The 16,151-nt window shown below is 39.2% G+C and overlaps 1 protein-coding gene and 1 pseudogene across 1 annotated transcript; one reads left to right on the top strand and one right to left on the bottom strand.

The window, feature by feature from the left end:
- Nucleotides 1–531: 531 nt before the first annotated feature.
- On the bottom strand, nucleotides 532–2,974 carry LOC138158560 (thymosin beta-4-like; annotated as a pseudogene).
- A 25-nt stretch (nucleotides 2,975–2,999) lies between these two features.
- On the top strand, nucleotides 3,000–10,809 carry RFK (riboflavin kinase). Its single transcript, XM_069084610.1, has 4 exons — nucleotides 3,000–3,359; nucleotides 6,322–6,473; nucleotides 7,372–7,474; nucleotides 8,502–10,809. The coding sequence occupies exons 1-4, from the start codon at nucleotides 3,029–3,031 to the stop codon at nucleotides 8,630–8,632; spliced, it is 717 nt and encodes a 238-aa protein (XP_068940711.1). The 5' UTR covers nucleotides 3,000–3,028; the 3' UTR covers nucleotides 8,633–10,809.
- The last annotated feature ends 5,342 nt before the right edge of the window (nucleotides 10,810–16,151 follow it).

The raw sequence follows: 16,151 nt of genomic DNA, 5'->3' as shown, positions 1-16,151 counted from the left end.
CTGAGAAATTCTTTTGTACTCTAAACACTTTATAATTTAAAAAGTAAATCTTGGCACCTTCAATTTCCTGGAACTCACAAACTTCTCTTCATCCTCATAAAGCACTAAGTAGGAGCTTACTAAATGTTAATTAACTGATAAAAAAAGAGATTTTCCAGGAATGCACCTTCTTTGTCCTAATTAAGTACTAAGTAGGAGCTTACTAAGTGTTAACTGACTGAGACAGTTTTCTTTGGTCTGGTGTGACTAGTTATGCTAAAGGATTTTCGAACAGTTTAAGCACTTTTTCATCTCTGAAAAATGAATCTTCTAAATTCACCCTTTACTTACCAAATCTTGCTTTGTTAGCTTGCCCTTGGAGGATAGAAGGGCGTGGCATGCTATAGTTCATGAGGTCATGAAGAGTTGGGACATGACTGAACAATAAAAATGGGCCTTAGCTGATTTTACCCAAACTCTGGGCCATATAGCTCAGGAGGAAAGAGTATATAGATGTCATCTGTGGAATTGTAGGACACATATCCATCATCTAGAGTGTCACACTTTTTTTTTTCTCCAGGTTTTAAAACTTTTTATTTGCATATTAAAAAATTGTGCATTCTAATAATTAAAACCATTTGAACAAAAAAAAAAAGGCACTCTGATTAACTGCATTTTACAGCTTGCCTGGACCTTGGTAAAGCTCTGCATTTTACTGTTTACTACTAGATTTACTGTAGTCCCACTTGGGCTCTTTTCACCAACATGCAAGCTCTTTTAAAATTTTTTTTAATGCCACCAGGACCCAAAGTAGCCATGACAGGCCGATGGAAAGAGGCAGCCCGATCTGCTTTCATTCACTTCAATGTCAGTAGCTCTTTATTCTTTTGATGTTGAAAGGGGCTGCACTTTAAACTTTATCCAACTTCTTTGCATCTTACAAAGTTAAACAGCTAAAAGAAGTAAAATTAAGAAGGCAATGCTTGTGGAATGTACAATGCCTACTGGCAGGGCAGATTTCATTACAATTCACCTGCTTGCTTCTCCTGTTCAATGTTTCTTTTGAAGGCAGTGAGTTTTTCTTGTGTGTTTCTGTCTTCTCCAATTTAGACTTACCAAATTTCTGAATCTCAGCCATATCTGGTTTGTCAGACATTTTTGCAGATTAAACAGTGATGGGCTGGGAAAACCAGTAAGTAAGATCTCCAGGTGGCAGTTCCCAACTGTGTGTGCCACACTCTTGAGTAGATAAACTACAGTCTACCTGTTTGTATCCTGTGCTAGCTTATTCATGCAGTGACTAGCAAGGACCAGAAACTGAGACCTGTTAAAAATCTTAGCTTGAAAAGGCGAAGGTTCCCCACTGCCTCCTAAGCCATCTCCAGTTCTGATCTATATATCTGGTCACTGGACCTAGATGGCTCTGGAGGAGAAACTGAAGTTGGTGACTTTGCATAGTCTTCCCTCACTTAAATCCAATTCACTTGCATGTCATGACATACATCATTCCCCTGATGTCATGGTCCTCTTCAAAAACGCACCAACAGCAGCAAGAAGCCAAGGACCCTGAAAATTTTAGCAACAGGGTGCTCCTCAAAGATCTGCCTTTAGGTCTTTTCCAAAGTTCTTAAAGCATTTTTTTCCCTTGGTAAACACAGCTCCAGCGACGACTAAGTCTACGAAAATGATCCCTAAATCTGTTATCTCCAGCCTTGATCTCACTTCTATCTGGACATCCCTCACTGGCAACTGAAATTCAATGTTAAAAATGGAGCTCATGTTTTCCTCCCTTCGGCTCTTGACTTCAGAATTTCTGTCTGGGGGACTACCATTTCCTAGTCTCCCATAATTTCAGCCTTGGTTATCGTTGACCCGTCCCTTACCTCTACATTTCTCTATGCTTTCATTTCTATTACAATTACCTCTCAAATCCATACTTTCCTTTCTACTACCACAGCCACTCCCCTAATACATGTTCACATATCACCCACCTGGACTACACAGTAATTAACCTAACAATTCAATTATTCCCACTTTTAGCTTTTTCTGCCAAACTACTAACAAAATCATCTCTAGCGTATCATTTTGACTCCTTTGCATAGGACTGTCCCCTCCCACAAGCTGGCCGGAGCCTCCTTTTCCAGTCTCGTCTCCATGCTTTCTCCGCCCTCAGCATCTCAGGGTTCTTTGCCTTTGCTCTAGTTACTCCCTTTAGTCGTTTTCGAGTCGATCCATCGGGTGCACTAACACGGCGCATCCTGCCTCTCTCCGCTGGGTTCTTCTTCCTCCCTCCGGCCTGCGTGTTGGCTCAGCTTTTCTTCTCAATCTTCTCTAGCACCTAGCAAGCACAACGTTCTTCAGCAAGGTTGGCTTTTCTACCTGAGCGCTGGCGGGGGCTGCTCTAACGCAGACCTCACAGGTCTTCCAGATAGCGGACCAGCCCCACTTCAAAGCCCCTTTTCTGCCCCGCGTGACCCCGCCTTGGCAGACCCTGGTGTGCCTGCGGTGATCTAAGCCGCACGGACGATGGCCCTTCGGCCGGACGGGGAGGGGGGCGGGCTGCCCGGTGCCTGCAGGAGGGGGATCGGCTCGGGCCAGAGAGGAGGGGGCTAGGGGAGAGGTCAGGCCAACGTCAGAGGGAGGGCAGCCGCGTCTGAAGGCCATGCTGGGTGAACTGACCGTTCTGACCAGTTTCCAAAGTCTGAATTTTAATATCTCGCCCTCACGAGTAACGGCGAATACAAAGCAAGCAGAGAACAACGGTTCTAGAAGCGATTCCACCTCCTTTCTGCTTCATAACCGACGGACCCGCGAGGGAACGCGGGGAACGTACCCTTACGCATGCGCAGAGCCCCGGCTGGGGAGGGGGGCCGGGGAAGGAGAGGATTACGTAAAGAAAAAAGAATGGGCGGAGACGGGGTCGGAGAACCTGGCAGACGTGCCTCCTGTCCAATAGAAGCGCGCCTTTCCTCTCTTCCTCCCTCCTCTCCCCGCCCTCCGTTTTTGCTCCTCCCTCCTCCCTGTTAGATTTCCGCTCCAGCCGGCTTCGATGAGCTATTGCGCCTTCTGTTGGGTCAGTGGCGCGCGGAGGTTCTCTCGAGCGACCTTCGCCTGCAGCGTTCGGCCGAGGCCCATTGGCCGCCAGTCTCGCGCCCTCTACGCACGCCTGATCGCCCTTCGGCATCTCCCCCCTCCTCCCACTCGCGGCTGGCCAGGGGGAGTCGTGGCCCTGAGTTCCACGGCGACTCCTCCGCTCTCTTCCCCCGGGCCGTCCGCCGAGCCCGGAGCCAGCGCCGTGATGAAGCACCTGCCTTATTTCTGCCGGGGTAAAGTGGTGAGGGGCTTCGGACGGGGCTCCAAGCAGCTTGGCATCCCCACAGGTAAGCGCTTGTACTGGGACCGGGCAGGGAGGGGGAGGAGAGAATTAGGAATCCCCCACACCCACGCCGGGAGGGCCAGCCGCGCCCCCTGCCCTAGTGCGGAGAACCCGGGCCCGACCCCCGATTTATGCGATCAAAGACTGCCTTAGGAATGATCGGGTCTGCGCTCTCTGCGCGGTGACCCCATCACACTTTGGGTAAACGGATCTTGGTCCTTTCCGAGCCGTCGGGGTTTTAGGATCTCTGGGCCCCATCCTCATCCTCGCCCCGGCCTGACCCGGTGACTGAGCAGTCCCGGAAGCGCGGGCTTCCCCCGCGGCGGCGCTTGGATGGACCGAGCCAACCCCACCACCCCCGGGCGTGCAGAGCCCGGCCCAGCCCTCTGCCAGGCTTACCGGGCGCTGGATCTAATGGACTGTTGGGCTGGGTCTCTAAGCAAACACTTCCTCTGCTAGTGGGATAACCTTTGGTTTCCCTAATTCCCCCACGGCCAGCACCCCGGCGGGATGAAGACCGGCTTCCCGGGCAGTGCTTGCCCTGAGGTCAAGTTAAAATCGCACAACCTTGGCTTGTTTTAGGTCTGGGTTTTCTCCCGGTATGTTAAGGACGATTGACTCGATAGGATGTCGTTGAGACCATTTAGAAATTATAACTTGGCGTTTTAAATATTTAAATGTGATATTATGGCCAACTTTGGGTAGACAGCAGCGTTGAACTGACGTTCATAGAGCATTTGAAGATCTTCCCGAGCACTTGACATACATTGTCTCCATAGAGTCCTAGCAGTGAGGAAGGGGATAATTTATTCCCATTTTACTGATGAGGAAGCTGAGAAGTTAGGTGTTTGTGAACCCAAGTCCTGCAGACATCAAACCAGTGCTAGATCCTTAAGATTTTTCTGTTTCTCGAGGAAATCGAGCCCTTAGAGAAAGGGTAAAGACATAGTGTTAATCAGATAGTTTTTCATAGGGAATGGGGGAAGAGTGGGGAGGCCCACAACTTCCCTGCTCCCTAGCCTGGACTATTAAATAATATAGCCATGGTACCTCAGCTTTCCCCTTCCTGCTCCCCCCAGTTGTTTTCTTAAGAGGAGTAATTGGCAAGATTCCACCTGGTAAAGACCAACTCTACCGGTTTACCTTACAACTTTAAACCCAGAACTGCAAGAAATTCTGGTCTGTAAAAGTTCATTTAGTTATACTAAGTCTAAGAATGAGTAAGTCAGAAAGCTTTCATTCAAGTTTACCGGAAATCACCTTTGACCTGCTTGATAGAGTAATTTTAAAGTCATCTAACTTTAAATCACTAAATTGCATAATACCATAGCTGTGAAATTCTGTAGGCTTAGTAAATAAAACTCTTCAAGTAGAATACCTGCATCTATAATGTAGAATTTATTTCTTGGGACCAAAATTGCTGTGTGAGGCTTCATATCAAATAAAACAACACATTTATTATGAATATAAACATTAGTAACTAGAGGTCCAGTTAATACAGGAACGTACCTTGTTCATTATTATTTATGAAAAAAGGAAAGAACACACTAGTCAAAGTAATTTCCTCAAACTAGCAAGCTTTAACAGAATTTTTAGTAGTTTTTAGCTTGGTGATACAAATGAGAAGGTAAAGAGAATAGTCAAAACAAACTGAAACTCAAATCTTTCTGCATCATTTAGAACCTTAAATTTTTTAAAAATCTAAATTTTCTGGGGCGGCTAGGTGGCCAGTGAGCAAGAGCTCAGGCCCCAGAGTCCAAGGACTGGAATCAGGTCTCAGATACTTAACACCCACACAAAATAACTTGGCTTTGTAACTTTAGGCAAGTTACTTAACTCCAATTGCTTTGAAAAAAAAAATTAAGAAATTTTTAAAGATTTTAAAATTTTCAAGAAAATTTAAACTTTTACAATTACACATTAATTTATTAGTTGGAAGAAATTATTACACATGGTACAGTCAGCCACGACTTAACCCAAAATGCTTCTAAATCTTTCCTTCTGACTTTGTCCCATCATTAATCATTAAGTAAAGCGTTCAGTCCACTAAAGTCCTTTCTTAAATGTTTTTTAAGGGCATTTAAGGTACTGGGTATACAAAGATAAAAATAAAACAGGCCTGGCTATCTAGTAACATAAATTCATCTTGTAAAAGTGACCCTGCCTGGGTTCTCTTAAGGTTGGACCAGTGGTTTATCACCAGGTTGGCCACAAAAAATTGGCATGAGTTGGAACACAGAGTTTGGAGGGAGCTAGATGGAAGTTGGAAGAAGAGATCTGGCTGTTCATAGAACTGGGGGGATTGGAGTTGAAAACCCCCCATCTCAGGTTTGGCCACAGGCAACATCAAGGTAGGAGGAGCCCTGAGGTTTGGGAGTGGTAGCAGGCTAGCAGTGATATAGACTTGGGAGGTAACTCCTTCCTTCCTAGAAATTCCCCAAAATCTAGTTTAAGATCTAGTAGAAATGACAACTCTGATAATTTCAAAAACTGTGTTTCTGAAAAGTCAGTTCATGGCTAGGGAAGATGCAGCACATCTTTGCCAGGAGAAAAGAGAAATAGGAAAATCCTGAGCAGTGCTGCTTTATGTATGGAAGGACTTAGGGCTTCAGAGAAAGATTGTGTGTCAGAAGCAGGTAGTAGTATGGCCCTCTTGATTCTGTACAGATACATCTCTCTGTGGTAATTAACAATCCAAGGGAAAAAGAGAGGAGGGAATGAGCACTGACACAGTACCTGCTGAATGCCAGGCACTGAGCTAAATGGTTTTACATGCATCCCCTCTTTTGAGAGCCTTCTCTCTAGGACTTTCGAGCCAGGAACTTTAAAGTGATTGGGCCTTTGGTGATAATGTATAAACTATCACATCTTGCTGGTCAGGGCTCTTTCTCTTTGCATTTTGTCAGACTGATTGACTGATAGGCCTCTTCTCAAACTAATATTCAGACCACGATTTTGTTATTCAGCTAATTTTCCTGAGCAAGCAGTCGATAATCTCCCCAGTGATTTATCCACTGGCATTTACTATGGTTGGGCCTCGGTTGGAAACGGAGACGTCCATAAGATGGTTTTAAGCATAGGATGGAACCCATACTATAAGAACACTAAAAAATCTATGGTAAGCATTTTATTGTCATTTTACTACAGTGTATAATTCTGAAGATCTTGTTTGTATACAAAAAAAGGAGAAAAACCAATTTCCTTACCTAACATTTTCCTAAGGTTTCATGTTTCTGATATTAAGGGACTAAGTATTTTGCTAAGGATAATATGGGGGGGCGGTTTAAGTATTCATTTTTTTTCCCAGAAGATATTTGTTATAGGGTTCATACAACTAAAGAGATACTATACCAATAGCTGCATCAAAAAATACCCCAAATCACCATTAATTAGAAAGGTTCAAATGATCATAACTGGAATTCCACCTTGTACTCTTCAGAATGGCCAGGTTGACAAAAAAGGGAAATGATCCCTACCTGAGGAGCTTCAGGAAAACACATTAATTTACTCTTGGTAGAACTGTGAATTGGTACAGACATTCTGGAAAGCAATTTGGACCTGTGCCTCAAAATTAAGAGGGTACCTGTAAATCCCATGGGAATAGTTGAAAAAATTTTGGTAAATGAATGAAGTGGAATACTTTTGTGCCATAATACTTTGTACCATCAGAATTAAAACCAAAACCAAACTAAAGTAACTTTAAGAGGCTTTAACAACTAATCAATGAAAATGCCAACTATCATTCCATAGGACCAATCTGCTAACAGTACAGAGGGAGATAATTTTTGGACGTGTGCAAAGCAAGATTTTTTTACTATAAATATTTGTTTCTAGAGTTTTCTTTTTTTGTTTAGGTTTTTTGTTGGTTTGTTTTTATTGGTATGGAGTGGGAGGAAGAAAATCTATTTTTGATTTTTGATCAACTTAATTTTAAAAATTTCTGCTCACAAAATACAGGTTCTATTGCCCTTTTTTAGGATTCATTGTCTTTAATATATATATTTTTTAATTCATAGGAAACTCACATTATACATACCTTCAAAGAAGACTTCTATGGGGAAATCCTTAGTATAGTCATTACTGGCTACATCAGACCAGAAAAAAACTTTAGTTCACTTGGTAAGTTCTTTTAAGCATAAGATTTATATTATTTTCATTCTGTTTCTTACTCATAACAGGAGAATGAAGTAATGATATCTTAGATTTCTTTTCATAATATGACAATTTAGAGATAATTTATTACCTAGTAGTTTAACAATATCTTACTTTAAGAGAATAGCCATATGGCATGAGTATTTTTACATCCTCAACAAAAAACCTACTCCTGTGGGTCCTTGTCCCTTGTACCTGATCCACAGTTGATGCTGAGGAAGGAAAATGGCCATTTGATTTAGCTATATACCTTTTGGGGGAGAGCCCATTGGTGGAGTATAAAGTGATGCCAGTAGTCTTTTTCTACGCAATATGAATAGAGACTTAGAACAGTTAGACAATTACAGTAATACAGAGAGCTAACATGTTTTATGGTTTCAAAGTGTTTTACATACATTGTATGTTTGATCCTCACAAGGAATTTTAAGAGGTGAGTACTATGGGTTGTCCCCATTTTATAGATGAGGCAACTGAGCCAAGTCCATGTCAATAGTATGCAACAAAGTTGGAACTAAAACCCCCAGGTCTTTTGATTCAAAATCTTTTCTTAACTTTTTTATTTCACTATATGAAAGATAAATTCATTAATCCAGGCATGGTGTGATTAGGGCTTCTATTGGGTGATTTTAGTAGTATCATCAAATTTATACTCTAGAATTTGGTTTTTTTTGTTTGTTTGTTTGCTTTTTGGAGGGCAGTTGGAGTTAGGTGACTTGCCCAAGGTCACATGGCTAGTTTTTGTGTTAAGTGTCTGAGGCCAGATTTGAACTCATGTCCTCCTGACTCCAGGGCCGGTGCTCTATTCACTGTGCCACCTAGCCTCCCCTAGAATTTTTTAAAGTAAAAAATTGAATTTTATTGACATCATGAATTATAAATTTAATGATAAAATCATGATCATTTCCTCATAAATTTTTCATTCTCTGGTAAATTTGTACAGATTATTTCAAGTGTATGGCTTATATGTCTTCACTTTTATCTCCTGCCCTCCCAGATGCCCTTATTTCAGCAATTCAAGATGATATTGAAGAAGCTAAGAGACAACTGGATTTACCAGAACATTTGAAACTCAAAGAAGATAATTTCTTCCGTATGCCAGAAAGCAAAATAATGAATGGCCACTGATCAAAAGTCAATTTAGTGTTCATTTTTTCCTTGTATTCCACTATTTTATCATTGCTGCAGCCTTGTGTTTGGTTAACTCAAGAAAATTTTCCCAAATTTGAATTTGTTTATATGATACAATGTAGTTGCCATTTTAAGTGTAAATTAATCTTACATTTATACCCATCAGTAGTAACAAAAAGATGCAGCAGTACCAAAAAGATTTCTTTTAAAAATCAAGATTGTTTTTAGTATGTTGAGCTATACAGAAGCTTTGTGAAACACACAGTAAAAGAAGAGAGCATAACAGGATCATAACAGCTTTTTGTGATAGAAATATATGTATATAAGTGAAAACTTTTGGCTTAGCTTTAAGTCATTTGCTGCAGATGAAAACAGATGATTCTAGTGGCTACAGATAATGCTACTAGATTTAGATGCTATGGAGAACTAATGCTGTAGAGAACTAATTTTGTAAAGCTTTGGCAGTCTAATGCTCTGAAAAGAAATGATGGTGAACTTTTTATTTGATTGTGTAGTGTAATATATTTGTTTAAGATGAGATTTTGTGAAACTTCATTTTATTTGGGATTATTTATTTAAAAGAAGTTTCTTATTAGGGGTCATTATTGCACTTTTCCCATTTTATATTTATTTTCATGCCCTGAAATTCTTAAGTTTTTGAATTTCAAAAAATAGTTTAGAATTACAGCTCTCAATTTTCCATGTTTTCTGACCTCTTATTATAGATGGTATTTGTACTCAAAATTATTTGAGCTTTTTACTCCTTAAACTTTGATTTCTTTCTGTTCATAATATTCTTTCCAATTTATGATCTTTATGCATAGTGTTATATCTAAGTCCTTTCCCTCTACTACCATTAACTCTGAACAATGATAGACATGCAAAGATGATTGGATTCCACTTCAGAAAAACAAAACTTTAAATATTTAAGTAAAATAAACTTTAAATATAAAAACAACCCCAGTTTTTAAAGTAACTCATTAAAGTGTGTTTTGGGGGGGGGATGGAGGGGGAAAAGGACAGGGGAATAGTCAAGTCAGAACTAACCATAGATAGAAAAAGCCAAGTTCAGCTAAATGTTTCCCAGAGGGAAAATATTTAAGGGCCAATTAAATTAGAATATATTTTTAAAATTATTTAACTTATTTTAAATGTAAATTATATATATTAAGCGTGTGTAAGCTCTGCTGTAATTGTGTGATCACAATGTTAATGCCAGTCTTACTAATACTTTTCACTTGAAAAAGGATTTAGAAAATTTATAGGTTAAAATTTTCTTTGGATCTTCCCCTTTAGATCTCATGTACTTTTCCTCTTTTTAAATAAACACCTGAATTTTTGATAAGTTCTTTTTTTAAAAGAAATGCTATTACAAACATTGGAATTTTAGGAAAATTTACTTGGATGTCATTTCCTTTAGGCCCTTAAATAGATTACCTCTACTTTATAAACTAAACTAGAAAAGAGAACTTGGAAGAGATCTTACTTAGCCATCCCTAAAGTACTTCTGTTAATTTGATTTAAAGGGAACTTCATTGTGTAGTGCCTTAAAGATCAAAATGTTCAGGAGTAGACATTCTAAGAATGTTAAAAGAAAAACAAAAGTTCAGACTTACAAACAGTGATTCCTTGAGGAAAACTACGGTTTTTTAAAAAATTGCAAAAACCAATGGCGGATGAGTGGATGACCGCACTTAAATTAAGTGTTTTAGCTTACTTTGTAAAGGACTTTTTTTGACAAAGACAAAGTTCATGGGATTATTGCTTTTATTTTCCCTAATTTAAGTGCCATTTAATCAGCAACCCCATAATTTATTGTCTAGTAGTAAAATGTTAGTAATTTTACAAAGTAAAGGTTCAAAGTAAACATTTATAAAGTACAACGTGCACCCATGCTTCTTGTTGGAATAATTTTAAAATAGCACTCTACTTGAATCCTTATCTTTCTGTTGTAACATTTGTGAACTCTGAAAACTTTTTTGTATTTTACTTTACTGGCGATTAGCCTTTTTTTTAAGGCCATTACTTTTTGATTGGATGTTATTGTTTTTGATGTTTGGACTTAACTAGAGATTAGTTATAACATATTGACAGTTTAATGTGGTACAAGAAATGTTACTTGTGGGGAGGGTGGTTTAAAATTAATTAAACATTTATGTTTTCAGAAATTAAAATCTTGATAAAGTCTTGAGTGTCATTTTTCTCCTCGACTTAATTTGAAGTTTTTAGCCTCTATTTGTGTTCATTGTGCTTTCTTTTTCCTTTAATTGAAACGGTGCCTAATTTTCAGATATTGCAAAGTAGCTTTGGCAGCCGGCCACTTTAGGATTGGGGCACCAGCAGCTGTTAGGGACTTCCTCATATAGCTTCATCAACCTGGAGCTACTTAGAATTCTGATCTATTCTAGAATCTTTCCTGTCAGATAAGCGCCCTTGCGTTGTAGAGTTAGGAAAAGTTTCAGGGTGGATTTTTCTTTTCAAGGAATATTCATGTGTGCCAGTGGAATTATCAAGATTTATGAGAGAATGTTATCAGTGAACTTTGTCATAGCCCAGCATCTGGCACATAGTGGGCACTTAAATTCTTACTGAATGGGAGATAGATAGGATAGCCTTTGATTTCTTGGGTTTGACATTTTAATTGGGGAAAGTAAATACACAAATAACCAAGATATAAAGGAAACAAATGCAAAATAAGTGATCTGAGGAAAGGCAGTGGTATCTTAGGTGTGCTTGGGATAACACAAGTGGAAAGGATTTCAACCTACAAGGGGGTGAGAAGGGAAATTCATTCCAAATCTAGAAGCTTAAGGATCATAGAATGGACCTTAAAATCCATTCCTCTTTTTCTTTTCCAGTCAATATCCCCAGGTCTTGTCACAATGCCTAGAATAAATAGAGCATATGCTACTTCTTTCATTGGTTTGGGTTCCTCTTGATGTAGACACTTCAAGATGATACAAACTACCATGAAATAAGCAGAGGGGTATTCAAGGTTCTCCAGTTCAAAGCCTCACATTTTGTGCCAGCCACGGAAACAACTTGTATCAACCTAACAAGGACAAATAAGAAGGCGAAGTTTTATTGTTAGTAATCCTCTGAAAGGTTGAATCAAAAGTTAATTGTGAATGCTATGTTGGACAATAATTAGATCAGATGTAGGAAAAAAAAACATTTAAGACTTTTTTGTTAGGTCGTTTCAGTCTATGTCGACTCTCCATGAACCCATTTGGGGTTTTCTTGGCAAAGATGCTGGAGTGGTTTGCCATTTCCTTTAGCTCATTTACAGATGAGGAATTTGAGGCAAATAGGCTTAAGTGACTTGCCCAGGGTCACACAGCCAGGCTAGATTTGAACTCAAGCCTTTCTGACTCTAGACCTGGTGTTCTATCCACTGTGCCACCTAGTTTCCATAAAACTTTACAAACCAAAATAATTGCTCACTTGCAGTGCTTTGTGGATTTAAAACATTTGAACCTTTCAACAAGCCTGTGAGACAAGTAGAACAAATAGTAGATCACCCATATAGATGGTGATCAAGAGCTTATATAATTTGCCTAAGGTTTCTCAACAAGTACATGTCACTGTAAATGTTCAGACCCAGCGGCTCTTTCCACAATACTACTTGATACATGGGGAAAAAAGAGGCTCAGACATCTGGACAGGGAGACTTGGGGATTGGTGTACACCAAGTGAACCAGGTTACTAAGAAGAGACAAGAGGACCAAGTTGATATACAGTGGTTGTAACCTCATTACCTTTGAATAAAAACTATTGATACCATATGGGAATTAAGTCTGGAAACACCAACCCTTTGGACACCTCCAACTTCTCATTTCATAAATCTTATCATGGGAAAACAAAACTATTTAAGGTGATAATTCAAGCATCTCATAATGCAGGCATGGTTAAAGGAAAGGGCAGTTTATTGATTGCCACTTAGGAGGTTGGCAGGTGAGGGGTAATGGATTGAAAGGACCCTACTTTGGAAAATGATACTGGAGGCCCTGAGTTTAGATGTGAATTTGTATTTGACAAGTTTGGGGCTCAAGTATCCACAAAACAAAAAATAAAACTTTTACCACTTAACATTTGTGGTTTTTATATTTAAATTTATATTTTTATAAATTTATACATTTAAATAAGCCACACTTAACAATTAAAGGGCTCATGCATAGAAGATATGTATATATACACATACATGTAACATTTATTCTGGGAATATGTCAGTTTTCCTCCCTAATCTTGGCAAGAATTTCCTTAATCTTTCCCTTCTATCCATCTCTAAACTATTTTGGTTATGGGGAAAGTTTCTGACCTATTTATTCTAATGGCTGCAAAAATTCACTATTCTGTTTTAACAACCCCTGGAAACCTTGGACTAACTCACAATCCATGTTTTTTTTAAAGTAAATTGAAGCCAAAGAATATATTCATTTGTATCACTGCTTTTAGTATTGACTGATTTTTTTTTTTTTTTGCTTTTGGGGGAGGGGAAGGTAGGGCAATTGGGGTTAAGTGACTAGCCCAGGGTCACATGGCTAGTTTTGTGTTAAGTGTCTGAGGCTAGATTTGAACTCTGGTTCTCCTGACTACAGGGCTGTACTCTATTCACTGCACCACCTAGCTGACCCTGGTATTGATTTTTTAAAAATTTTTATGTGACAATTAAAAATTAATTTTTCAGTGTTGCTTCCTTTTAGAAATTTTAGGATTTGACAGATTCTAAGCAGAAGGAAAAAGAAGTTTATGGGCCAGGTGACAGACTTTGTCAGAGGGAAAGCCTAAAAGTACAAAGAAATTCATTGGCAAAAGTTTGGTCGCTGAATTTTGTTTTTGACTGTAGCACCATAGGAAGACATCTCTTCAGTTGGGCAGGGATGGAGATCAGCAAAGGTAGAGGGAATAATCCCAGAAATGAAATCCCAGGTCTTTTGAAATAGGATTAAAATTTTATTTCCATAAATTTGTGTATTGGGGGAGGGTAGGAAGAGGAAAATTGTTTGACATGTTTGACATACTAGCTGTGAAAAATTCACAACATTCAAGCATACTAATCTTTTAAAAAATTATTTATTTTTAGTGTTCATTTCCACAAGATTTTGAGTATCAAATTTTCTCCCCTTCTATTATGCCTTCCCTCTTATCCCTTTCCCCCTTATTTTCTTGTAGGGCCAGATAGATTTCTATACCCCATTGCCTGTATATCTTATATATTATATCTTAATATCTTATTACATGGGGAAACAATTTTTAATATTTGTTTTTAAGACTTTGAATTACAATTCACCCTTCTTCCCTCCCCACACACCCTCATTGAGAAAGTAAGCAATTCAATATAGGTTATTCATGTGTAGTTTTGCAAAGCACTATCATCCCTTAATATTCAACTCACCCTGTGCCATCCATCCATCCATCCATCCATCCATCCATCCATCTATCTATCTATCTATCTATCTATCTATCTATATTTCCTCCAACTACCCTAATATTGAGAAAGGTCTCATGAATTATAAAAACCATCTTTCCATGTAGAAATGTAAACAGTTCAACTTTAATAAGTCCCTTATGATTTCTCTTCCATGCTTACCTTTTCTGGTTTCTCTTAATTTTTGTATTTGAAAGTCAAATTTTCTATTCAGCTCTGGTCTTTTCAGCAAAAATGTTTCAAAGTTCTCTATTTAATTGAATATCCATTTTTCCCCCTGAAATTTTATACTCAGTTTTTCTGGGTAAGTGATTCTTGGTTTTAATCCTAACTTCTCTGACCTCCAGAATATCATATTTCAAACCCTTTGATCCCTTAATGTAGAAGTTGTTAGATCTTGTGTTATCCTGATTGTATTTCTACAATACTTGAATTGTTTCTTTTTGACAGCTTGCAATATTTTGTCATTGGCCTGGGGAACTCTGAAATTTGGCTACAGTATTCCTAGGAGTTTTCCTTTTGGGATCTCTTTCAAGAGACAATCAGTGAATTCTTTCAATTTCTATTTTCCTCTCTGGTTCTAGAATATCAGGGCAGCTTTCCTTGATAATTTCTTGAAAGATGATGTCTAGGCTCTTTTTTATCATGACTTTCAGGTAATCCAATAATTTTTAAATTATCTCTCCTGGATCTATTTTCCAGGTCAGTGGTTTTTCCAATGAGATAGTTTACGTCTTTTATTTTTTTAATTATTTTGGTTCTGTTTCAAAATTTCTTGATTTTCATAAAGTCATTAGCTTCCATTTGCCCCACTCTAATTTTGAAGGAATTTTTTTTCAGTGAGCTTTTGGACCTCCTTTTCCATTTGGCCAGTTGTGCTTTTTAAAGCATTCTTCTCCTCATTGACTTTTTGGACCTCTTTTGCCATTTGGGTTAGTCTATTTTTTTTTTTTTTTGGCTTTTTCGAGGGCTGTTGGGTTTAAGTAACTTGTCCAAGGTCACATGGCTAGGTTTTTTGTTTGTGTGTGTTAAGTGTCTGATACTGAATCTGAACTCAGGTCCTCCTGACTCCAGGGACAGCACTCTACTCACTGCACCACCTAGCTGCCCCAGTTAGTCTATTTTTTAAGGTATTATTTTCTTCAGTATTTTTTGGGTCTCCTTAAGCAAGCTGTTGACTTGTTTTTCATGATTTTCTTGCATCGATCTTATTTCTCTTCCAATTTTTCCTCTACTTCTCTTACTTGATTTTCAAAATCCTTTTTGAGCTCCTCCATGGCCTGGGACCAATTCATATTTTTCTTGGAGGCTTTTGATGCAGGAGCTTTAACTTTTGTGGTCTTCTTCTTTGTTTTGATCTTCTTTGTCCCCAAAGTGAGATTCTGTAGTACAAATTTTTTATGTTGTTTGTTCATCTTACCAGTCAAATATTTGACACTCTAGTTCTTTGTCAGGGTAGGACTCTACTTCTAGTGGGGGTAGAAGGAAGGATGGGTGTACTGTCCAGGCTTCAGGGGTTTTGTTGAAGCCACTTGATCCCCTAGTACCTGGACCCAGAGCTCCAGAAGCAGCAGCTGCTATTGCTGCCATTGCCACCTCCAACACCTTAGGGCTGGGGCTGGACCTCAGCAGGATCACTCTCCTCTTTCACCCAGGACCCACGGAGTTTTCCCACTGACCTTTTATGCTGTCTTTGGCATTTGTGGGTTAAGAAACATGGAAACTGCTCCAGCTGCAGTGATTCAGTCCCCTGAGGCCTGCTCTAGCCCCTGTCTGCCCACTCTGCTCTACTCCCAACTCCAAGCAATATACCCTTCCTGTCATCCTTCCAGCCTGTCTTGTGCTGGAGATTTACTTCCTGTCACTTTGTGGGTTCATGGCTCTAGAATTTGTTTAGCCATTTTTTACAGGTATTTGGAGGGGTTTGGGGGAGAGCTCAAGCAAGTCCTTGCCTTTACTCTACCATCTTGGCTCTGCCCCCTCCATACTAATCTTTTTTTTTTTTTTAAAGCAATTGGGGTTAAGTAACTTGCCCAAAGTTACATGGCCAGTTATTCCATACTAATCTTAATATCCAAAAGGAAAAAA

This window comes from Petaurus breviceps, unplaced genomic scaffold (genome assembly GCF_028583685.1).
Source record: "Petaurus breviceps papuanus isolate PSGF00001 unplaced genomic scaffold, PetGlider_PUasm1.0 175, whole genome shotgun sequence".
NCBI lineage: Eukaryota > Metazoa > Chordata > Mammalia > Diprotodontia > Petauridae > Petaurus > Petaurus breviceps.
This window is presented reverse-complemented; position numbering and strand designations above follow the sequence as displayed.

Excerpts from the sequence above, each read along its gene's own strand:
- RFK (XM_069084610.1), top strand. The coding sequence starts at position 3,029 with ATGAGCTATTGCGCCTTCTGTTGGGTCAGTGGCGCGCGGAGGTTCTCT. Across the intron at positions 6,474-7,371 it reads AGAACACTAAAAAATCTATG|GAAACTCACATTATACATAC; the intron begins GTAAGCATTTTA and ends TTTAATTCATAG. Across the intron at positions 7,475-8,501 it reads AAAAAACTTTAGTTCACTTG|ATGCCCTTATTTCAGCAATT; the intron begins GTAAGTTCTTTT and ends CTGCCCTCCCAG.